The sequence below is a fragment of the Coregonus clupeaformis genome, unplaced genomic scaffold, assembly GCF_020615455.1.
Source record: "Coregonus clupeaformis isolate EN_2021a unplaced genomic scaffold, ASM2061545v1 scaf0331, whole genome shotgun sequence".
Taxonomy (NCBI): Eukaryota; Metazoa; Chordata; class Actinopteri; order Salmoniformes; family Salmonidae; genus Coregonus; species Coregonus clupeaformis.
The window spans coordinates 1-25,880 of NW_025533786.1; the positions used below are offsets into that span (position 1 = coordinate 1).

At 43.1% G+C, this 25,880-nt stretch overlaps 1 protein-coding gene across 1 annotated transcript; it reads right to left on the minus strand.

The window, feature by feature from the left end:
- Positions 1-375: 375 nt before the first annotated feature.
- Positions 376-25,399, minus strand: LOC121533087 (collagen alpha-1(XVII) chain; the record flags this gene model as incomplete). The annotated part of the gene is made up of 46 exons (XM_045214881.1): positions 25,369-25,399; positions 25,071-25,202; positions 23,641-24,240; positions 22,705-22,752; positions 22,535-22,588; positions 22,285-22,335; positions 21,874-22,017; positions 21,426-21,569; positions 21,055-21,126; positions 20,076-20,150; positions 19,890-19,940; positions 17,841-17,996; positions 13,773-13,859; positions 13,632-13,679; positions 13,248-13,376; positions 12,720-13,031; positions 12,461-12,511; positions 12,301-12,327; positions 12,170-12,196; positions 12,010-12,072; positions 11,812-11,916; positions 11,622-11,684; positions 11,395-11,430; positions 11,248-11,301; positions 7,843-7,914; positions 6,328-6,390; positions 6,189-6,224; positions 5,994-6,065; positions 5,834-5,860; positions 5,698-5,733; positions 5,578-5,613; positions 5,314-5,394; positions 5,103-5,138; positions 4,923-5,009; positions 4,710-4,781; positions 4,512-4,562; positions 4,319-4,381; positions 4,064-4,123; positions 3,924-3,941; positions 2,118-2,168; positions 1,898-1,996; positions 1,483-1,662; positions 1,131-1,253; positions 932-1,030; positions 679-813; positions 376-468 (listed from the first exon to the last, which is right to left on the minus strand). Coding segments are annotated over exons 1-46 (4,150 nt in total), but the record flags the coding sequence as incomplete, so codon positions are not given.
- Between the last annotated feature and the right edge of the window lie 481 nt (positions 25,400-25,880).

The following is a 25,880-nucleotide window of genomic DNA, read 5'->3' on the forward strand; positions in this document are numbered from 1 at the left end:
CAGAATCTAGAAAGGACAGGCAGAACTGACATCAATCAAACTGTTAATAGGAATAAATATGCAGACTGTCCAGTAAGTCACTCTGGCTGTAGACCTATGATAGATGATTGGAATGTAATGTGTGGCCAAAACCATGTCCTTTAGCTCTTGCGGAAAAAACATGTGCTAAACGCTAATGTTAGTATAAAGTCCGTAGTCAGAGCTAGGGTTGCAAAATTCCGGAAACTTTCAATAGATCCTGATACCCCGGTTGGAGGATTCCGGATTTCCTGCTATTCCCTTCTGATTCCGGAAATCCTCCAGCTGGGGTTTCGGAAATAACTGGGAATCTATTGAAAGTTCCCGGAATTTTACAACTCTAGTCAGAGCTCTTACTTTGCAGTAGATAAGAGATGTCACCATAAGACCCAGGTAGGCCAGGTGGGCCGGGAGGTCCAGGGGGTCCAAGCACACCCACCATACCCTGCTCTGATGACAGACGGATGCAACAACCAATCACAACCCTCCATTCTGATCACGTGACTAATTCAAATGAATTGAACTACTAGCCAAGACCCACCTGTAGGTCCCGGCCCACCATTTGGGAAACACTTGCATACACTATGGTTAAAGAAGCTAATGGTGTGTGTATGAATCTAAATGTGAATCTGACATTGCTGTGTAACAGTGATTCCTTACCATTCATTAGAGTGAGGACTCGTCCAGCCACCTCATGGGTGTTAAAGCCATAGCCACCTCTCCATGGGATCCCTGGGATGCCAGGAGGTCCAGCAGGGCCAGGAGGACCAATGACGTAACGCCGCACTTCCTCCCCTGAGAGAGGTACGGATCAGGCAAGGGCACTTCACTGACCATTGACTGTCTCTTGACACAATGTTATCTCTTTATTCCATCCCGATTTTCAAAATCTGCACTCAAACATCTGACTTACTCTGTAGAAGGCTGATGATGTCTTCTAGTGATATACCGCCTCCGCCTGGTGCGCCAGGCGGGCCTGGAGGTCCAGGCACCCCACTAGCAATACCTCCACCTGAAATGTCAACAGAAGTATTAGACCCAGGTAAACATTCAATATGATATACTTCATATAAGTAATGCTTTGGATAAGAAGTTGGATTGTCTGGACTCACTCTGGATGTATGCGATGACGCGACTAACAAGGTCGTCCACTGACTCCACTGATCCACCACCAGGGGGCCCTGGTGCGCCAGGAGGACCCGGAGGACCCGACATGTACTCCCTGACACCATCGCCTTCATGAAGGACAACACAATACACAAGTTACTGCATTGCTAAACAGTAGCATAGAAAAGGTTTCAGATCATTTGGCCCCATTTTAGTTTTGGTTTTGTTCGCCATATTGTCCCATGGAGGTCATGTATGCTATCAAATATTGTAACGGTCTTTGGATGGACATAGTTTAGCCCCACTCCTTTAAATTGGAGGTAATGAAGAAAAAGCAGAGTAGATCATCTCACTCACTCTTGAGGTATTCTGTGATGTAATGACGGACATCCGGTGTTCCAGCCCCAGACCCAGGTGGCCCATCGCGGCCGGGGGCCCCGGGAGGTCCAGGTGGGCCTGGTGCTCCAGGGGAACTCCTGGATGATCCACCACTGGAGTAGCCAGGGATTCCTGGAGCACCTGGAACGCCAGCATCACCTAATACAGATATAAGTAGGCTTAATTTACACAAATGATCCATTTCTAGTGATAAACATTGTTAAAGTGATGCTCCAGAGCTTTTGTATAATTTCAGCCAGTAGTTTTGAAAGTAGTGCTCACGAGCCAAAACGGGTCCCCGTTTTTTACTATTTTTGCAATTCGTATGATATGTTACGAATTCATAAGTGCTTAAGAACCCGGATTGCATCTTTAAAGGGGTGTAAGGGTGTACCTTTGGGACCCTGCTGCCCCTCAGGGCCCTCTGGACCTTGGGGCCCTGGAGGTCCACTGTCCCCTTCTGGTCCTGGACCTCCAGGTCGTCCAGGGAAACCTGGGGAGAAAACAACACAAAGGATCAAGTAAATTCAGAAGTAAATGTTGATTGTAACCTAAGCCACAGGTGTAGGCTTACATGTTTAACCATGCTTCTGATAAATATTTGATCCACTCACCGACTCCGGGATCTCCGGGAACTCCTGGTAAACCGGGCTGACCTGGGTCACCTGAAACATAGATTTTAGGTTTGTCACTAAGTCTGCCATGTACAGTTGAAGTCGGAAGTTTACATACACCTTAGCCAAATACATTTAAACTCAGTTTGTCACAATTCCTGACATTTAATCCTAGTAAAAGTTCCCTGTCTTTGGTCAGTTAGGATCACCACTTTATTTTAAGAATGTGAAATGTCAGAATAATAAAAGAGAGAATTATTTATTTCAGCTTTTATTTATTTCATCACATTCTCAGTGGGTCAGAAGTTTACATACACTCAATTAGTATTTGGTAGCATTGCCTTTCAATTGTTTAACTTGGGTCAAACGTTTCGGGTAGCCTTCCACAAGCTTCCCACAATAAATTGGGTGAATTTTGGCCCATTCCTCCTGACAGAGCTGGTGTAACTGAGTCAGGTTTGTAGACCTCCTTGCTCGCACACGATTTTTAAGTTCTGCCCACAAATTGTCTATAGGATTGAGGTCAGAGCTTTGTGATGGCCACTCCAATACCTTGACTTTGTTGTCCTTAAGCCATTTTGCCACAGCTTTGGAATTATGCTTGGGGTCATTGTCCATTTGGAAGACCAATTTGTGACCAAGCTTTACCTTCCTGACTGATGTCTTGAGATGTTGCTTCAATATATCCACATACATTTCCTTCCTCATGATGCCATCTATTTTGTGAAGTGCACCAGTCCCTCCTGCAGCAAAGCATGATGCTGCCACTCCCGTGCTTCACGGTTGGGATGGTGTTCTTCGGCTTGCAAGCAACCCCCTTTTCCTCCAAACATAATTATGGTCATTATGGCCAAACAGTTCTATTTTTGTTTCATCAGACCAGAGGACATTTCTCCAAAAAGTATGATCTTTGTCCCCATGTGCAGTTGCAAACCGTAGTCTGGCTTTTTTATGGCGGTTTTGGAGCAGTGTCTTCTTCCTTGCCTAGCGGCCTTTCAGGTTATGTCAATATAGGACTCATTTTACTGTGAATATAGATACTTTTGTACCTGTTCCCTCCAGCATCTTCACAAGGTCCTTTGCTGTTGTTCTGGGATTGATTTACAGTTTTCGCACCAAAGTACGTTCATCTCTAGAAGACAGAACGCATCTCCTTCCTGAGCGGTATGACGACTGCGTGGTCCCATGGTGTTTATACTTGCGTACTATTGTTTGTACAGATGAACGTGGTACTTTCAGGCGTTTGAAAATTGCTCCCAAGGATGAACCAGACTTGTGGAGGTCTAAAATGTATTTTCTGAGGTCTTGGCTGATTTCTTTTGATTTTCCCATGATGTCAAGCAAAGAGGCACTGAGTTTGAAGGTCGGCCTTGAAATACATCCACAGGTACACCTCCTATTGACTTAAATGATGTCAATTAGCCTATCAGAAGCTTCTAAAGCCATGACATCATTTTCTGGAATTTTCCAAGCTGTTTAAAGGCACAGTCAACTTGTGTATGTAAACTTCTTACCCACTTGACTTGTGAAACAGTTAATTATAAGTGAAATAATCTGTCTGTAAACAATTGTTGGAAAAATTACTTGTGTCATGCACAAAGTAGATGTCCTAACTGACTTGCCAAAACTATAGTTTTTTAACAAGACATTTGTGGAGTGGTTGAAAAACAAGTTTTAATGACTCCAACCTAAGTGTATGTAATCTTCCGACTTCAACTATAAATAGTATGTGATTAAAGCCAGTTCATAGCCTACTATGATATCAATCCAGCCCTTTGACATGGACATGCCTTTCCAATTGCTTACCTTGGTAACCCTGGGGTCCTGGTTTGCATTAGGAAACAATAAAATGATTTACAAGATGAGTGCACATAACTTCTGTTTAGACCAAATTGACTATGATAAAAACACTAATGGTATAGACAGTGAGTTGGACCCCTCTGTACCTGGTGATCCCGGAAGACCAGTTGGGCCAGCAGGTCCTGGTGGCCCAGCGAAGAAGGTTCCTGAAAAACAACACAGCATTACATTACAACATTACATTGCGTTACATTACGTGACCTTCCATATCATACCATATCATATACTGATCAACAGCTTCAATCTTGACATCTTTGACAGAAGAGTCATTGTGATTGTGTTGAGTGATCAGATGGTTACAGTATGGAGAGTGTAGTGTCTTTTTGGTAAGGGCCACCTACCTGAGTTGGGCACGAAGCTACCTGGCTCTCCCTTCTCTCCTTGGGGGCCGGGCACGCCAACACCTGCGAGAGGAATGGGTCAGGTTTTTGCAACAGATGATGCAAACCCGTTCTTACAATAGCTTAATTATTTTACAATGACATTTCAATATAACATTGTACATTTTTCTCAGGTAGAAATGTTATGGCTTACCTGGTACACCTGGCTCTCCTTGAGGACCTTCAGGACCTGGGAGACCCTTACCTGAGAAAGAACAAAGTATGAATTTGCTTTTAAAAAAGGACAGAATCCATAAGAAAAAGGGATCAGAACAAAAGTAAATCAAAAAGGTATCCATTCAAAAATACACTGAAGTCCTAAAGTGCATGGAGAATGAACCACATGGCTTACCTAGAGGACCCTGGGCACCTGGTTCTCCTGGGGGCCCTGGAGGGCCAGGAAGACCAGCCACAGGTGAACGTTCTGTTGTAAGGGGTAAGGTAAGTTTAGAGGTAATAAGAAAGTGATATGCTATAATGAATCTAAAACAAGAAGATATGTTCACAAGTCAGGTAGTTACAAGCAGTCTGGAAGAATGCATTGATATGAGCCAAACATACTCACTCTCGCTGGTTTCCACAGTCTGTACAGTAATACCAGGCTTTCCCTGGTCTCCCTTCTCTCCTTCCTCTCCCTTTTCTCCCTTGGGACCTATAGAGACAAAGACAATGAACAATCAAAGGGAAAGTACGTACAGTATGTGGTCCCTGATGTCTCATTAGATATCTGAGAAATAGGTCTTACCAGGCGTTCCAGGAAGACCAGCAGGGCCAACAGGACCTGAGGAGACACAACAGAAGCAATGAGCACAAATCTTACCTTACTTCAATGGAAAGTCTATGAGGAACTTCATAAAGATCTCCAACATCTAGATCTGGTCAAGACGATACAGTGTTTACTCAAACTGTATAACAATGTGTTAGAACATTTTAGAATTTAGAGCTTCAGTACCAACCTGAGAGTCCAGGGGATCCGGCAGCACCAGGTGGTCCGGGGCTGCCTGGAGTTCCGGGCATGGCTACCGAACTGGAACCAGCTGGAATTCAAACAGGAGAGATTGACCAATGACCATCCATTATTAAAGAACATATGATGCTGTCCTAATGTGGACACTGAACTATGAAGTAATCTCAAGAAATATATACAGGTGCAGATGTACAGTACCTATCCACCAATGTAACATTGTCTCTAATTCGCCTTGCCGTTTTCTCTGACTTACCTGCATTGATGACTCTACCAGGTTCTCCGGCTTCGCCTAGAAGATAATATGATGATAGATTGAATGAAAGCATAATCCTGTTTGACTAAAGACAGAGGAAGTGTGTAATAGGTACATTACCTTTAGCTCCAGACTGACCAGGATTACCTGGTATACCTATGGTGGGTGGAGGGGGAGGGTTATAAAAAGGTTAATATTTGAGATACCATGCATCTGAAATGCAATCAAGGAATGCTTTTGTATCAAAGAGTCATACCTGGTGGACCTTGAAGCCCGGGAATGCCTACAGCGGAAACAAGTGGAAAATGTATGTTTTTGAAATTGGAATATTGAATACTAATATTGATGGATGGATGGACGAATGGATGGATTGATTGATATATTGATACATTTATTTATTGATTGATTGATTGTACCTGGGAGGCCTGTATCTCCTGGAGGTCCTGCTGGTCCTCTGGGACCTGGCAGCCCATCTGATCCCTTGTCACCTGGAATGATAAAGGTATCAACTATCCTATAAAAATCTAAAAGTTGTTATATGGACAACACTATTTTTATACCAAGCGATAGCATTGTGGTTTCTATCTACAAAAGGATGTTGTTGTTCTTACCTCTAGAGCCTTTTTCCCCATCAGCCCCGGGAGCTCCTGTTGAATAACACCCACACATACAGAATAGAAGAATTTCACTATTACGGTGTCTATATTAGGACAGCCTGAGATTATTCTAGCAGCACAATGTTTTCTTCACCTGCAGGTCCTTTGGATCCATTTGCTCCCTCTGGTCCTGGAAGTCCTCTTTGACCTGGGTCACCTACGGGGATGGAGAGGGTACATAACCACTATTAAATGTGCTTACACACCAGTTTACGTACACTACCGTTCAAAAGTTTGGGGTCACTTAGAAATGTCCTTGTCTTCGAAAGAAAGCAGGTTTTTTGTCCATTAAAATAACATCAAATTGATCAGAAATACGGTGTTGACATTGTTAATGTTGTAAATGGCTATTGTAGCTTGAAACGGCTGATTTTTAATGGAATATCTACATAGGTGTACAGAGGCCCATTATCAGCAACCATCAGTCCTGTGTTCCAATGGCACGTTGTGTTTGCCAATCCAAGTTTATCATTTTAAAAGGCTAATTGATCATTAGAAAACCCTTTGCAATTGTGTTAGCACAGCTGAAAACTGTTGTGCTGATTAAAGAAGCAATAAAACTGGCCTTCTTGAGACTGGTTGAGTATCTGGAGCATCAGCAATTGTGGGTTCGATTACAGGCTCAAAATGGCCAGAAACTAAGATCTTTCTTCTGAAACTCGTCAGTCTATTCTTGTTCTGAGAAATGAAGGCTATTCCATGCGAGAAATTGCCAAGAAACTGAAGATCTCGTACAACGCTGTGTACTACTCCCTTCACGGAACAGCGCAAACTGTCTCTAACCAGAATAGAAAGAGGAGTGGGAGGCCCCGGTTCACAACTGAGCAAGTGGACAAATACATTAGAGTGTCTAGTTTGAAATGCCTCCAGGTCCTCAACTGGCAGCTTTATTAATAGTACCCGCAAAACCCCAGACTCAACGTCAACAGTGATCCTCTGTAGCTCAGCTGGTAGAGCACGGCGCTTGTAACGCCAAGGTAGTGGGTTCGATCCCCGGGACCACCCATACACACAAAAAAATTATGCACGCATGACTGTAAGTCGCTTTGGATAAAAGCGTCTGCTAAATGGCATATTATTATTATTATTATTCTAGGCAGAGTTGCAAAGAAAAAGCCATATCTCAGACTGGCCAATAAAAAGAAAAGATTAAGATGGGCAGTCTGAGATATGGCTTTTATTGCTTCTTTAATCAGCACAACAGTTTTCAGCTGTGCTAACATAATTGCAAAAGGGATTTCTAATGATCAATTAGCCTTTTAAAAGGATCAGCTTGGATTAGCAAACACAATGTGCCATTGGAACACAGGACTGATGGTTGCTGATAATGGGCCTCTGTTCGCCTATGTAGATATTCCATAAAAAAACAGCCATTTCCAGCTACAATAGCCATTTACAACATTAACAATATCTACACTGTATTTCTGATCAATTTGATGTTATTTTAATGGACAAAATAAATTATTTTCTTTCAAAAACAAGGACATTTCTAAGTGAGCCCAAACTTTTGAACGGTAGCGTATATAGTGCACATTTCTCTCAATGATTATCCTAGACAAGGGGGAGAGAACAAATAAAGGGGAGACACAAAGTTTTGACAGATACACACCTGATAGTCCGCGGGGTCCTTTCTCTCCTGTCTCACCCTTATTTCCTGGAGGTCCAGCTGGTCCCTTCTCGCCTGGACGAGGAGAGAAACAAAAGGCTTACTGATATGATCTTTGTTTAATGCTGCAATATGTAACTTTTTGGCCGACCCGACCAAATTCACATAGAAGTTATAGACATGTCATTCTCATTTAAAGTAAGTCTAAGAAGTACGCTATTTCTATCTTTCCATTCTTACATTTCTTAAATTACTTTCGGTTTATCAAACAGCTATTGAAAAGATACAGTATTTCACAGCGGTTTAGATGGTACAATGATTCTCTACACAATTGCTTGTTTTGTCACAAACTGAAATTAGGCGAACTATTCAAATTATTGCAACCAGGAAATGGCGAAGCGATTTCTGCATATTGTACCTTTAAAGCTAGAATCCTCCATTGAAACAATAACAAAGCCACCTCCCCGCTCCTCTTCCACTAAAAAAGTAAGGGGTGGGGGCTGGAGAAATGTAACCACTCTCAAATTCATAGACAGCACTATGGATGTGTAACAGTATTGCTTCCGTCCCTCTCCTCGTCCCAGCCTGGGCTTGAATCAGGGACCCTCTGCACACATCAACAACAGTCAACCTCAAAGCATTGTTACCTATCGCTCCACAAAAGCCACGGTCCTTGCAGAGCAAGGGAAACAACTACTTCAAGGTCTCAGAGCGAGTGATGTCACCAATTGAAATGCTACTAGCGCACACTGCTAACTAGCTAGCCATTTCACACCGGTTACAGATGCATACCATCCATGTATATCCTGTATAGTTTTAACCATGTGTTGACGCTATACAGTGTTTGTTTACATTTACATTCTTTTAAAAAAATTTGTAAAGCAAGCTTATATTTTGGGTTCTGATGGGGTATGATAGTTGAACTAAGCTCATGAGAAATTAATAAGGTTGTCCCGCCGTCGCAACCTTCACTCTCGCTCTCCTGCTACTCTCTCCTCTTCCATCCTATCATCTCTTCCCTCTGCTAAATCCTTCTCCCTCCGATCTCCTGATTCTGCCTCCTCAACCCTCCTCTCCTCCCTGCATCATTTAACTCTCTATGTCCCTTATCCTCCCGGCCGGCTCGGTCCTCCCCTCCTGCTCCGTGGCTTGATGACTCATTGCGAGCTCACAGAAGAGGGCTCCGGGCAGCCAAGCGGAAATGGAGGAAAACTAGACTCCCTGCGGACCTGTCATCTTTTCACTCCCTCCTCTCTACATTCTCTTCCTCTGTTTCCACTGCTAAAGCCACTTTCTACCACTCTAAATTTCAAGCCTCTGCCTCTAACCCTAGGAAGCTCTTTGCCACCTTCTCTTCCCTGCTGAATCCTCCTCCCCCTCCCTCCTCCCTCTCTGTGGATGACTTCGTCAACCATTTTGAAAAGAAGGTTGATGACATCCGATCTTCATTTATTAAGTCAAATGACACCGCTGGTCCTGCTCACACTGCCCTACCCTATGCTTTGACTTCTTTCTCCCCTCTCTCTCCCGATGAAATGTTGCGTCTTGTGACGGCTGGCCGCCCAACAACCTGCCCGCTTGAGCCTATCCCCTCCTCTCTTCTCCAGACCATTTCCGGAGACCTTCTCACTTACCTCACCTCGCTCATCAACTCATCCTTGACCGCTGGCCATGTCCCTTCCGTCTTCAAGAGAGTGAGAGTTGCACCCCTCCTCAAAAAACCTACACTCGATCACTCCGATGTCAACAACTACAGACCAGTATCCCTTCTTTCTTTTCTCTCCAAAACTCTTGAGCGTGCCGTCTCTAGCCAACTCTCCTATTATCTCTCTCAGAATGACCTTCTTGATCCGAACCTGTCAGGTTTCAAGACTGGTCATTCAACTGAGACTGCTCTTCTCTGTGTCACGGAGGCTCTCCGCACTGCTAAAGCTAACTCTCTCTCCTCTGCTCTTATCCTTCTAGACCTATCTGCTGCCTTTGATACTGTGAACCATCAGATCCTCCTCTCCACCCTCTCCGAGTTGGGCATCTCCGGCGCTGCTCACTCTTGGATTGCGTCCTTCCTGACAGGTCGCTCCTACCAGGTGGCGTGGCGAGAATCTGTCTCCGCACCACATGCTCTCACCACTGGTGTCCCCCAGGGCTCAGTTCTAGGCCCTCTCCTATTCTCTCTATACACCAAGTCACTTGGCTCTGTCATATCCTCACATGGTCTCTCCTATCATTGCTACGCAGACGACACACATTTAATTTTCTCTTTTCCCCCTTCTGATAACCAGGTGGTGAATCACATCTCTGCATGTCTGGCAGACATATCAGTGTGGATGTCGGATCACCACCTCAAGCTGAACCTCGGCAAGACGGAGCTGCTCTTTCTCCCTGGGAAGGACTGCCCGCTCCATGATCTCGCCATCATGGTTGACAACTCCATTGTGTCCTCCTCCCAGAGTGCAAAGAGCCTTGGCGTGACCCTGGACAACACCCTGTCGTTCTCTGCTAACATAAAAATGGTGACCCGATCCTGCATGTTCATGCTCTACAACATTTGCAGAGTACGACCCTACCTTACACAGAAAGCAGCACAGGTCCTAATCCAGGCACTTGTCATCTCCCGTCTGGATTACTGCAACTCGCTGTTGGCTGGGCTCCCTGCCTGTGCCATTAAACCCCTACAACTTATCCAGAACACCGCAGCCCGTCTGGTGTTCGACCTTCCCAAGTTCTCTCATGTCACCCCGCTCCTCCGCACACTCCACTGGCTTCCAGTTGAGGCTCGCATCTACTACAAGACCATGGTGCTTGCCTACGGAGCTGTGAGTGGAACGGCACCTCCTTACCTTCAGGCTCTGATCAGACCCTACACCCAAACGAGGGCACTACGTTCATCCACCTCTGGCCTGCTAGCTCTCCTACCTCCACAGAAGCACAGTTCCCGCTCAGCCCAGTCAAAGCTATTTGCTGCCCTGGCACCCCAATGGTGGAACAAGCTCCCCCACGACGCCAGGACAGCGGAGTCACTGACCACCTTCCGGAGACACTTGAAACCCTACCTCTTTAAGGAATACCTGGAATAGTATAAAGTAATCCTTCTACCCCCCCACCCTCCCCCACCCCCCCATAAAAAACATGAAGAAAAAAAGTGGTTGTCCCACTTGCTATCATAAGTTGAATGCACCAATTTGTAAGTCGCTCTGGATAAGAGCGTCTGCTAAATGATGTAAATGTAAATGTAAGAATCAATGGGTATATATCATAAATGTATGAGTCCAAAAATGTATGTAGCAACTAAGGTTTCTAGCTATAAGTGCTATATTTGTTACTTTCTCTTCGTGAATCTAAATCAAGTAAATAGGCCTGCATACAGCACAGTACTGTACATCATCTCAATATGTTGTTCTAGAATACCTTTTGGTCCTGGAGCGCCTGCTTCACCTCGGAAACCCTGTGGACCAGGAGTTCCTGGAGAAAAGTGACAAATACACAACTTTAGAAATCACATGCTTGTGTCTTCTTCCTATACAATGGTACACAAAAAGGGCAAAGAGCACTCACCTGGGATACCTGTAGCACCCTGAGCACCCATTGACCCTGGAAAACACAAAATAAATACACTTTCACAACGACGGCCAACAGTTACAGTCCCAGTATTGATGAATTACATTGACATTTTAGTCATTTAGCAGACACTCTTATCCAGAGCGACTTACAATTAGTGATGGTTTAATGTATCTCATCAATCTAGACGTATTTCCTGTTTTGATGATGACCTTTGGCCTTACCTTTAGGTCCAACAGGCCCAGCAGTGCCAGCAGGTCCGGAGCCTCCGGGTTCACCAGGAGAACCTATGGCATCACATAACATTACATAAGAGCTTGAACAGGAACCCATCATTTGAATATAGCAATTTGATGGATTTTGTCTCTGAAGATGTACTAACTGTGAGGCCATCAAATACACTTATGAACATACCTCTGTCCCCTTTCTCTCCAAACCCTTGAGGACCAGGCTCTCCACGTGATCCCGTTGGTCCTTCTCGGCCCCTCTGCCCCGGGAGGCCCTCTGCACCAGCTTCACCTATTCACAGATGAGAAGAGATGCATTGTGGGAGTGATAGTCTATAAGATTGAGATCTTGTAAGATAAGTCAAATTGTGTCCTTAAGCATTACCTGCATTTCCTTTAGGTCCCCTCGGGCCCTCCTGTCCACTGTGACCCATCTGACCTGGTGGACCTGAGGAAGAGAAGCCAAACATCAGTCTGCTATCATTAAGCAGAATATTATTAACTGTAGCCACTCCAGAATAAAAACTAATTGTTTGTGTTCCTACCTGGTAGGCCAGGGAATCCATTATCACCTGAAATGAATGAATGAATTCCATTTGTACAGTATAACTCTAACATGTACGGTATTTGCTGTGTGACGTCATTGACATTAAATGTAGGTCTGTGGCTCACTGACCTTTGACTCCTGGACCACCTTGGTCACCTGAAATAAAACAGTTGTAATGTTAATCAACAGACATAGCCAAAACTTGCTCTGCCAATGCAGTATGTTTCCATCTATGGATGGATGGATCCATCTATGTTTCCATGTCCATACAGTGGATGTCCTACAGTACCTTTGGTCCCAGGTTCTCCTCTTGCTCCTTTCATTGAGTGTGCAAGTGTTGCTGTAACAAAGAAATATATATTTTTTCTATACATAGAATCCAATAAAAACCATACATGTATAAAATCTTTCAAAAACAATCATACAAGTTTGTTTGATTTTGGATTGTTGACTCCATCATTCCTTTGTTTTAATGGTTGAAAAGCTCAACATATACACACAAAACACAAGGCTGGTGCTCAGTGTAAGTTCTGGTTCTGGTTCCGTACCTCGTACAGTATCGGACTGCAGCTCCGTCCTGACTATCTGCTGTACTGCCCTCTGCAGAGCTACACGGTCCTGGCCTGGTCCAGTGGCTGTTCCTGGACCTGCTCCTGCTGATGCTCCCAGATTGATACCATTATCAGAGCGGAGCAGTGTGGTAGAGGAGAAAGAGGAGGTCTTGTCTATGTATGCAGACTCCAGAGGGTCTATGATGTTAATGGCTGAGGAGGAGGAGAGGCGACTAGAATGGGCTGAGGAAGAGCTGGAGGCTTGTTCCAAGGCGTCCACACGAGCTTTAAGACGTTTGACTTCTTCGGCTGTAAGTGGTTGGAAGAGAAAGAGAGGGAGAAACAGAGAGAAACATGGACAAAGATCGAGTGAGAGAAGCGAGAAACAGATAAATACAGTAGAGAAAGATCAGAGAAAAAGAGAGATTTACTTAGACACGGATGTAACTCTAGCTCTCTATAACAGAGACAACCACATCAATCAAACCACCCCAGTGCCCTGCAGCTCCGCTCCTCCTTTCTTACCCAGGGCGATGAGTCCAAAGAGGAGCCCCAGGAGGAGCAGGAGACCCAGCAGGAGGCCCAGCAGCCACTTCCACCAGGAGCAGCAGGACCAGAAGCCCAGACCTCCTCCAGACTCGTCCTTACGTATCTCTGATCGAAGAGAGAGGTAGAGGACACAGGGGTCAAGAACCAGCATCAGTAGAGTATCATGAAGAATACATAAGAACAGGCATTTAGGGCTGAATCCTAACTTGATACAGACATGTAACATGCTTTCACTGAAATCATCATTTAATGATGGCTATGACAGATTTGAGGTGAATTATGAATTGTGCTTATAGATTGTTACATTGGGATTCAGCAATTATGCAACTATTTCAATTTCAAAGTATAATTACACTATACCTGCATAGGTTGCCTTGTCTTTCGTTGACACTTTCATCAAGGATCCAGCTTTAAAAAACAGCAGGGGAAGAACAGAGTGTTAGTAACACAAGTCAAGGTGTGGTGAAAATGTCTATTCATTCTATCACTTCTGTTATCTACCGTTAGTTTCTGTGGTTCTGGCTGTAGCTGTCTCCTCAAAGCTGGATACCTTCTTCTTCTCCTTCTTCAGTGAGTCCTCAGAATAGGCTAGAAATAAATCAACTTAATGACTTCACCACAACTCAAAGACAAGGGCTAACACTAAGACAGTGGGACTGTAGTGTTTTATTGGGCATAGAAATATTTATGATCTCATAGGACTGGTACCATTTTCCATCAGAAGGTTCTTCTAATAGAGCAGACAATTGCATTTTTAGTAAATCATATATATTTAGTGAAAACCCTCCTTTGTGTGTACATTTCTGGTATTCTCACGTCTTGGATTGCAATATTCCGATGATGGGTTCTTCTAAACTTGAAATATTGTTAATCATCAGGTATCCTATGGAAATGCTACACCAGAAGTTAATGGTTATCTGTAGGAGGAATGTATATGGTGAGGTCAATTAAGGTTGGATATGAGCCAGGGCCTTGGAATGTACTGAGGAAAGGAAAGGCAGTCACATGGTTGCAGTCACTGATAAGGGTGGAGAGCTGTGGATTAGTCAGGAATGGGGGCCGAGGTCAGGTCACATTAAGGGAGAAGGAACAGTTTATTACCCATATCACTTAACTTCCTGCCTAGCAATAAAGATGTCATGTTTAGAGGGAAGGAGGAGTTAACCTAAATTGGAGTATATATATTTGTGATGGTAAGAACATGTCTTTGTCTGTTCAGCTGTCTGACCTATTGGGTGAATAAACTTGGTTTGAGCTTTTATAGTTGTCCGTTGGTTTTTACCCTGTTATTTAGAACCTAACACAGGTAACTTTCCCAAAATTCCCAGGTTCCTAGAAATCATGCCTAGAAGATTCCAAGAATAAGCAGGGAATCTGGAGTCCTCCAACCAAGATTTCAGGAAAACCTGGTAATTTTGGGAAAGTTACTGGAATTTTGCAAACATATTTATCTTACAACAAATCAAATCCATTTTATTATTTACATGCGCAAAGAATACAACAATTTTGCAGACATTGCAGTGAAATGCTTACTTACAGTATAACCAACAGTGCATTTATTTTTAACAAAAAAGTAAGTGTTGAGAAAAAAAGAGCCGAAGTTAAATAAAATAACAGTAGGGAGAGTGTATATATATACAGAAAGTACCGGTCATGAGAGTCAATGTCTTGGGGGCACCGACTAGTTGAGGTAGTTGAAGTAATATGTCAATGTGGGTAGGATTAAAGTGACTATGCATAAATAATTAACAGGTAGCAGCAGCGTGAAGGATTGGGGTGGGGGGGCAGTGCAAATAGTCAGTTAGCCATGATTAGCTGGGCTCAGAGTCATATGGCTTTATGAGGGCAGAAGCTGTTGAGAATCTTGGTTGCCTGGGCAAGCACTCGGATGCACCACTTGCCATACTTGATAGCAGAAAGAACAGTCTATGACTAGGGTGGCTGGAGTCTTTGACAATTTTGAGGGCCTTCTCTAACACCGCTGGTATAGAGGTTCTGGATGGCAGGAAGCTTGGCCCCAGTGATGTATGTACTGGGCATGCGCACTACCCTCTGTGTTCGTCGAAAGGCCAGCTTGATTTGCCCCACCAAGCATTGATACAACCAGTCAGGAGGCTTTGAATAGATGGTGCGAGCTATTGGACCATGTAGGCAGCCTGTTGGCACCAGTTAGTTTGTGGGATCTTGATGTCAAAGGTTTGGTGTGTGTAACCTCAGACTTCATGTCGTTGGTTTTTTGTTTTGGTTTATTTAATTAATGTTAAGTACTAATTAAAGATATACGCTATCACGCTAATAGCGTCCGTCTCATCTATGTCATCTCAGCTTGTTACCTGTATAAAAGACACCTGTAGAGACAGAAATCTTTCTGATTAAAAGAGGGTCAAATATTGACTACCCTCTGTTAAAATGCAGCTCTAATTGGTGAGATTTTTGATCTTAGATTTTTCTGGATTTTTTTGTTGTTATTCTGTCTCTCACTGTTCAAATAAATCTACCATTAAAATTGTAGACTGATCATTTCTTTGTGTTAGGCTTAAATCATACAAAATCAGCAGAAATCAAATACTTTTTCCCTCACTGTAAGTAGTTAAATAGTTAACCAAATAGCTACCGGACTATCACCATTTACCTTTTGCACAGTTTTATTTTTATCTCATCACATACGTTGCTGCTACTCTTTATTATCTATCCTGTTGCCTAGTCACTTTGTTACTTAGTTGTACATATCTACAGTGAGGGAAAAAAGTATTTGATCCCCTGCCGATTTTGCACGTTTGCCCACTGACAAAGGCATGATCAGTCTATAATTTTAATGGTAGGTTTATTTGAACAGTGAGAGACAGAATAACAACAATCAAATCCAGAAAAAAGCATGTCAAAAAAAACGTTATAAATTGATTTGCATTTTAGTATGAGGGAAATAAGTATTTGACCCCTCTGCAAAACATGACTTAGTACCTGGTGGCAAAACCCTTGTTGGCAATCACAGAGGTCAGACGTTTCTTGTAGTTGGCCACCAGGTTTGCACACATCTCAGGAGGGATTTTGTCCCACTCCTCTTGCAGATCTTCTCCAAGTCATTAAGGTTTCGAGGCTGACGTTTGGACTCGAACCTTCATCTCCCTCCACAGATTTTCTATGGGATTAAGGTCTGGAGACTGGCTAGGCCACTCCAGGACCTTAATGTGCTTCTTCTTGAGCCACTCCTTTGTTGCCTTGGCCGTGTGTTTTGGGTCATTGTCATGCTGGAATACCCATCCACAACCCATTTTCAATGCCCTGGCTGAGGGAAGGAGGTTCTCACCCAAGATTTGACGGTACATGGCCCCGTCCATCGTCCCTTTGATGCGGTGAAGTTGTCCTGTCCCCTTAGCAGAAAAACACCCCCCAAAGCATAATGTTTCCACCTCCAGGTTTGACGGTGGGGATGGTGTTCTTGGGGTCATAGGCAGCATTACTCCTCCTCCAAACACGGCGAGTTGAGTTGATGCCAAAGAGCTCGATTTTGGTCTCATCTGACCACAACACTTTCACCCAGTTCTCCTCTGAATCATTCAGATGTTCATTGGCAAACTTCAGACGGGCCTGTATATGTGCTTTCTTGAGCAGGGGGACCTTGCGGGCGCTGCAGGGTTTCAGTCCTTCACGGCGTAGTGTGTTACCAATTGTTTTCTTGGTGACTATGGTCCCAGCCTCCCGTGTAGTTCTGGGCTGATTCCTCACCGTTCTCATGATCATTGCATCTCCACGAGGTGAGATCTTGCATGGAGCCCCAGGCCGAGGGAGATTTACAGTTATTTTGTGTTTCTTCCATTTGCGAATAATCGCACCAACTGTTGTCACCTTCTCACCAAGCTGCTTGGCAATGGTCTTGTAGCCCATTCCAGCCTTGTGTAGGTCTACAATCTTGTCCCTGACATCTCTGGAGAGCTCTTTTGTCTTGGCCATGGTGGAGAGTTTGGAATCTGATTGATTGATTGCTTCTGTGGACAGGTGTCTTTTATACAGGTAACAAACTGAGATTAGAACACTCCCTTTAAGAGTGTGCTCCTAATCTCAGCTCGTTACCTTTATAAAAGACACCTGGGAGCCAGAAATCTTTCTGATTGAGAGGGGGTCAAATACTTATTTCCCTCATTAAAATGCAAATCAATTTATAACATTTTCGACATTCGTTTTTCTGGATTTTTTTGTTGTTATTCTGTCTCTCACTGTTCAAATAAATCTACCATTAAAATTATAGACTGATCATTTCTTTGTCAGTGAGCAAACGTACAAAATCAGCAGGGGATCTAGTCACTTTATTCTTAGTTGTATGTATATATCTACCTCAATTACCTCGTACCCCTGCACATCGACTCAGTACTGGTACCCCGTGTATATAACCATTGTGTATTTATTATTAATTGTATTATTTAGTGTTATTACTTTTCTATTATTTCTCTATTTTCTTTCTCTCTGCATTGATTGGAAGGGCCCGTAAGTAAGCATTTCACTGTTAGTCTACATCTGTTGTTTACGAAGCATGTAACAAATACAATTTGATTTGATTTGAGTGTTGCCTACCAATAGCAGTGGCAGCAGAGGAGAACTGTTTGCCGGTATCTTTGGTCATGATGAGTCTCTCCGTCTCTTTCTTGACTGGCGCGTTCTCTTTCTCCAGCAGTATGAACTTGTAGTCTTTGGCGAAGACATCTCCACTGGTAGGACTGCCAGGTGCCACTGAGAAATAGGCAGCAAAAACATTCAGTATAAACTGGTTAGTGTCATGAATACATGATAGGACAGAGTAGGAGAGGATGTCCTTTTACTGTAGTGGGCTAAATCAGGGTCACACAGAGTGTTTCTTGGTAGTCTTAAACAAATCTACTTTGAAACAAAAGTATACACCTCACACACATGGTCATGGGCTTAAAAACATAAACACTTGTACCATGTCAGATATACATTTGAAATGTATTCAATTTTGAGTTTGCATCCCAATATTACGCTTTATATACATCACAAAAGACTGAAATACAACAAAAACGTTTGACATAGAAACACCAGATTTTTGGCTTACAAAACAAAAAAGAAGTGTATTAATTATGAAATTATGAAAAATATTAATAACATTCCAGCAATGAGGCAACTAGAGGGCGATTTGGTAATTTGACTGCAGGAAAGGGCTACACTTGTCTTGGTGCTGCTGCTTCCACATATAATACATGTACATACAGTGACATCGGAAAGTATTCAGACCCCTTGACTTTTTCTACATTTTGTTACGTTACAGCCTTATTCTCAAATGGATTCAAAAAGAAAAAATCCTCAGCAATCTACACACAATACCCCACAATACCAAAGCGAAAGCAAGTTTGTAGACATTTTTTTTAAAATGTATAAACATTTAAAAACACAAATACCTTGTTTACAGAAGTCTTCAGACCCTTTGCTATGAGACTCGAAATTGAGCTCAGGTGCATCCTGTTTCCATTGATCATTCTTGAGATGTTTCTACAACTTGATTGGAGTCCACATGTGGTAAATTCAATTGATTGGACATGATTTGGAAAGGCACACACCTGTCTATATAAGGTCCCACAGTTGACAGTGCATGTCAGAGCAAAAACCAAGCCATGAGGTAGAAGGAATTGTCCGTAGAGTTCCGAGACAGGATTGTGTCGAGGCACAGATCTGGGGAAGGGTACCAAAACATTTCTGCAGCATTTAAGGTCCCCAAGAACACAGTGGCCTCCATCATTCTTAAATGGAAGAAGTTTGGAACCACCAAGACTCTTCCTAGAGCTGGCCCCCCAGCCAAACTGAGCGATCGGGAGAGAAGGGCCTTGGTCAGGGAGGTGCCAAGAACCCGATGGTCTCTCAGACAGAGCTCCAGAGTTCCTCTGTGGAGATGGGAGAACCTTCCAGAAGGACAACCATCTCTGCAGCACTCCACCAATCAGGCCTTTATGGTTGAGTGGCCAGACGGAAGCCACTCCTCAATAAAAGGCACATGACAGCCCGCTTGGAGTTTGCCAAAAGGCACCTAAAAACTCTCAGACCATGAGAAACAAGATTCTCTGGTCTGGAGGAAACCTGACACCATCCCTACGGTGAAGCATGGTGGTGGCAGAATCATGCTGTGGGGATGTTTTTCAGCGGCAGGAACTGGGTGACTAGTCAGGATCGAGGCAAAAATTAACGGAGCAAAGTACAGAGAGAATGTCCTTGAGTGGCCCAGCCAGAGCCCGGACTTAAACCTGATCGAACATCTCTGGAGAGACCTGAAAATAGCTGCGCAGCAATGCTCCCCATCCAACCTGACAGAGCTTGAGAGGATCTGCAGAGAAGAATGGGAGAATCTCCCCAAATACAGGTGTGCCAAGCTTGTAGCATCATACCCAAGAAGACTCGAGGCTGTAATCGCTTCCAAAGGTGCTTCAACAAAGTACTAAGTAAAGGGTCTGAAAACAATTTAATCAATTTTTGAATAAGGCTGTAACCTAACAAAATGTGTAAAAAGTCAAGGGGTCTGACTACTTTCCAAAGGCAATGTATATACATAGAATCAAATGTTTTATGTATATGGTTGCCTAATTCTTATCTATGCAAAACAAAGTATTTTGGACTCACCAGTGGTTGTGGACACCCCTGTGCTTGTGACATTTCTCTGCACACCATAGACTGTCAAACACAGAAATACATGCAGGGTGAATTTAACATGATTTAAAAACATGTGAAACATACCTCCCACAATGAATATGGCCATTACCCTCTTGATCCAGGTGGATTTGTCAACACTCAACACTTCATCCATACCTGTTTGTGCGTTGACTCCGTTAGCTGTTAGGATACCACCAGTGGTGGTGGCCAGGTTATTCTGCATACCGTAAACTAGAGTAGGACAAAGGAGAAAAAAACATTCGATACACTACTACTGAAAGCATTGGATTGGTGTCGACATGGGCTAGAGGGAGTTTCTATAGATCAGCAGGGATGGGCAAAAATTAAGAAATGCAATTACAAAATACCATAAAGATCAATCTATCAACATTTTGAAATGTATTTAATTCAAATACAAATATTTTGTATTTTAAAATACAGAAATACATCTGCAAGTAGATGGCCCCAACAGCAACAACATTCTCAGTAACGGTTACAGAAATGTTTTACTTGCTATGACTGATATGTTGTTGTTTATAGACAGTACCTAAGTTGAATGCACTGACTGTACGTCTCTCTGGATAAGAGTGTCTGCTAAATTACCAAAATGCAAATTATGTGAAAATGGACATACCAAAATGAACTGCAAAGCACACTGGGTATTATTATTGGCCTTGTTCCGGGGTGGAGCTCATTAGAATACTACTCAGCATGCTTTGCAATTGTACATTTTTACATATACATTTATATTTAGTTCATTTAGCGGATGCTCTTATGACACCATAGTGCCATCAGACTTCTGATATCAATGCAGGGTGAAAGGGGGCCACAAAATTGGGGGGGGGGTATTTTGTATTTTGAAAATACAAATTACAGCTCTCAAAAGTATCTTGTTACAAAATACATTGGAGTGTAGTTCAGCACAGGTAATACAAATGACTAAATAGTCAGGAGTAATTGAAATACATATTTCAAATACATGTAACAGAAATACTGCCATGTAACAGAAATATGTATACCAGTCACTTACTTTCAAATCCATGAAGGTAAAGGAACAAGTGCACATTTCGAGAGAAAGGAGAGATTATTGGGAAGCACCCATAGAGAGATGATAGATGTTGAGGGAGATGTTTACCAGTGCTAGAGGCGGAGAGTCCAGAGTTCATGGATGTAGAGCTGAGGGCCAGGTTGTTCTGAAGCCCTGTGGCTGTAGAAACATTGATAAACATCCACATCGATTGAGTAACACCCACAATAACATACAGTACATTGACATTTTCTTTTTAATACTTTCTTAGGTTTTTTATATCGCACACAAATCTAGTTCATTTTAATCATGTCCTTATTATCTCTTGGATTAAACCTGTTCAGTTATAGAAATATCCTCTATGATGGTGTGTATGATTAAATTCAGATTACATTTCTGTTGGCACTATTATCACTCCATATCATGTCAGTCTTATTAGAGTAATTGTGACTGTATATTTGGTGGTGTCTATTGCTGACCTGTGAGTGTGGTGGGTGAGTGTTGGAGGGTGGAGGTGGGGGACAGGTTGATGGCGTTGGTGTGGTAACCATAGCCTCCAGCCGAGGAGCCTGGCCACACGTAGGAAGGCATGCCTGAGTCCAGGGTGGCGCTTTCATACTGGCCTGGGAGAGAGGGAAAGGGTTAACAGGTTTTATGTATGTTTATGTATGTTTATAAAAACCTTTATTTAACCTTTTTTTAACCTTTATTTAACCAGGTGAGTCAGTTAAGAAGACATTCTGGCCATCTAATGTGTCAGTGATTATCAAACTGTTTATTTATGTATTTATTTCCTTACTTACTACTTACATATTTACATATTTCAGAGTGTATTTATTCATTTAAAAATGTATTTATTTATTACAGAATTTAAATATTTATTTATTTACCTGGTTTTATCATGATTATACTGGTGAGTGTGCGTACCTGACTGGGAGCTCTTTGACATGGTTCTGGTCTCCACGCTGGCCTTCCTGGGGATAGGGAGGGTGCTGGTGGGGGAGCGAGGGGGGCTGATGCTGCTGGAGCGACTCCCCTTCAGCAGACGCTTCACATCTCCCAGCTCCGTCCCTACACACCACGGAGGACAGACTCAAGTGTCAGCTAACATCGCTTAGGAAACATGTACAGTGTGCAGGCTTTTCAAATGTTTTTAATTATAAAGACAGATTTTTATCAAACTGTATTTATCTTCCATCTTCAAGCATCCACATTCCATTTCCTTTACACGTTTTCTGACTGAGTCATAATATCATTTTGCTCCACGTGTATTTTCCAGGGCAGATCGAGTGAGTCATAGGTTAGTGATAAGTGCCCGCGTGGTATTAGGCAACTCACATCTTTTGGCAGTGGGAGAGGCACTCTGCAGTCTGCATCTGATCTCACTCTCTGGAACAGGACACACATGGAATAGAATAGAAATGAATTATATAGAATAGAGCAGAAAATTATAGATTAGAATAGAATAGTGTAATCAGATGTGTTGTATTTTATTCAAATACAGCCACTTAAAATGGCAAAAAATTATAATTGCGTTCTGCAGTAGTGTATGGTCTGATTGATGATGCTGTGCTCTAACAGCTTGTACCTCTGCTGTGGGTCCGCCCTCTGCTGGGTGCACTGGCAGCTGTACTTGCTGCAGCTGAAACAAAACAAAAAAACAGGAATCAGGAATCAATTATGTCATTTTTCATATCCACTTTTATTAAACATAGGAATGAAATACATTTTGAAACCACATTTAAGATAGGTAATTACCATATTCTCTCCTTGTGTATTCCGGAGAGGAGTTTTCACTGGAACTTCCTGAATACGCAGAAGAAAAACACCAGTATTAATGACTTTTCCTTCTTCATGTCATAACTGAAGTCGTACTTCAACTTCTTAATGATATTCTTAATGACATAATTATTGACTAAAGAGCATCAGAGGACCTTAGGTAGGGCCAGTAGTTTCCTGACCACATGACATGACCAGGAAATGGTTGCGCGCCCTTGCTCAGACGTTGCATGCATTAACCAATGGTTACGTGCCACGTCATCGACTGTGTCATTGACTGACAGATTGCTATAACATACGATGTGGTTAGCTAATACGTAAAATACCTATCCTGGCGTTGTAAGATCTGGCAGGTGTCAGCAACACCTGGGCAGAGGAACGCGCCCAATATCTGATCTTAGGCCCCAGAGGTCACGTGGTCAGGAAAAAAATCCTAGCCCTGGATATAATGCTATGTTCATAACCAAGTGGGAAAGTGGTATTTACCACATATGACTGGGAAAAGTCCACTTGAACGCCCCTCCAACTGGTAATTACTAGTGGGAACCTCGTATTTTATCCCTGAGCTTCGACTTCTCCCACATGCTGACCTCTGACATCTACTAAGGAAATGACCTTGATAACAGCATTTTCAGCAGTTAAATGCAACAACAAAACATTATTTATAAAAAGCATCTATTAATATGGTTTTTGAACACTGTAATTAGTTTACAAGCATGATAGCTATATGTTTAGTTTATGGTTGATGCAGCTTGTTGGCCATTAGCCAATCTGCATTTCTCAATGAGTTCAAAGCACTTGAATGCATCTAACTGGTATTTACGACTTCACAACTGGTAATTACCACCTTCCCACCTGGTTATGAACACAGCATATTAATAGGGTTAACCTTTGACCTTTGACCTTGTGACTGACCTTCGTAGCCCACGGAGCGGGCGGTCATGGTGGTGGTCATGCTCTTTCTCTCTGTGGGGGTGGGGGAGTAGCTGACAGCAGAGGATGCAGACCCCTGTGCCCCGCCCCTCTTCACGCTCCCTGACCCCACCCCTGCCAAAGAACTGTAGTTGGACTTGGTAACTGTGGAAACGGTCACAGAGCCCAAGCCGCCGGCCGACATTTTGGCTCTAGAAGAACCCCCTCCTCCGATTCCGGTACCAGAACTAGAGGCAAAACCAGAACTAGAACCAGAACTGTAATCAGTGACGGAACTGCCTCCTCCTCCTCCTTCTCCTCCTCCTCCTGCTCCCTTGGAACTAGAAACAAAACCAGAATTGGAACCACCAGAACTGGAACCAGTGAAGAAACTGGAACTGGAGCTGGAGCTAAGACCACCTCCAGAGATGGAGAGGGAGCCGCTGGTCTTGCTAGCCCCAAACGAGGCCCCGGCTGCAGCAGAGGAGGAACTACCAGATGAGGAGGATACTAGCACTGAGCTACTGCCTCCTGTGACGGCTCTACTGGTAGACTCTCCTACTCCAGTAGAGAGCAGCCCACTACTTGAAGAGAGACATGAGGCTAGAGGAGGAAAGGAGAGAAAGAATGATTAGGACTTATACAGAGCGGAGAGAGAGGGACTTTTTCTTATACAGTAGCCTGACATATAACAATATAGCCAGGGGCGTCATGCACCCCCAAAATCTGAGGGGGCACAAAGTATGTGAGGATAAATACATCTATTTTTCTGCATATCTAAGCATACTTCTTGAGCTGTCTGTATCCTCCTGACTGGTGGTTCTTTTTTTAAAGAAATGAAATATGCTTCTCTGCATTTCTGCTAAAAATGTGGGTAAAAGATTGAAAGGAATGTGAGTCTTATTTAGTACATTTAGTAATTGCTTGCTTTTCTAAAGTCTACCAACCTTGCCAGCAGGCATGCCAGCTAAGATAGTTAGACAAGCTAGCTACTCTAACTTGATTGATAGCCTGAAATGGCTTCTTGGTAGCTAGTTATGAGGTTGGGAGATTGGGAACATATCTGGGCTAGCTAAAGCCAACTAGTAGTATTACAGAGAAAAAACTAACAATCAACAAAAAAGTATATATATATTTTTTATATGACAAATCTGAGGGGGCATGTGCCCCCGTGCCCCCTATGGGCATGACGCCTCTGAATGTAGCTGTCTATGTATCTGTTGAATCCTATAAATCATGGATTATATATCAGTGACCATAGGAGTTCTATAGGAGCATCTAAGCTCTTTCATTGGAATAGTTTAGGCTGTGATTGACAGTACAAGAAAAACGGTATTTTACAGGATTCTGTGGATCGTTTTTATTTTTATTTTTTATATACACTTTTTCCACTGGCGCTCTGTTTGAGCGTGTCTTATGCAGTGAACACTTACATTTTATGGGATAGCTACTGCTGCTGCTGCCACCGCTCTGAGTGATGAGCTTCCTCTCCACAACAGAACCTCCGCTAGAACTGCTGGACGACACACTCTTCTGGCTGGACACGACTGAGCTAGTGGTGCCCTCTAGTGGAGAAATTAGGTATAGTCAGAGACCAATGCTGAGGACTTTGGTCCTGTTCGAAAACTTATAATATTATTTCGTCATTTAGCAGAGTTACAGAGGACTTACAGTTAGTGCATACAACTGGGGAAAGAAACAACCCTGGCGTTGCAACGCCATTCAAGAGACCTCCCTTATATGGGCCTGTGCACCGCCCCATGTTCCCTTCGCCGCGTAGTGACGCTCACTGCGATGCAGGGTAGACCACTGCGCCACTCGGGAGACACAGAAATGCTTCCTTTTCTAGTTCCTTGCGATACGCACAGATCTATGAGTGATTGGATAGGTGTAAGCAGGGTTACCACCCTATTACTTCACCAATCTAACCAATTCAGATCTGTGATTATATCATTACATTACAAGGAAGGTAGGAAGGAAGGATGGATGCATTTCTGAAGTATTTGAACACAGCCCCAGACTTCTGAAAATGATCATGAATAATCTTCACTAACAATAATGATAGCATGAAAAACATTTTATTTAATGAATTATAGAAACTCTACATTCTGATGGACAGAGGCTAAATTAATATTTATGGGATATCACATTCACAGGTACATGTAATGTAATCACAGAAGAGGGCTCCGGGCAGCCGAGCGGAAATGGAGGAAAACTAGACTCCCTGCGGACCTGTCATCTTT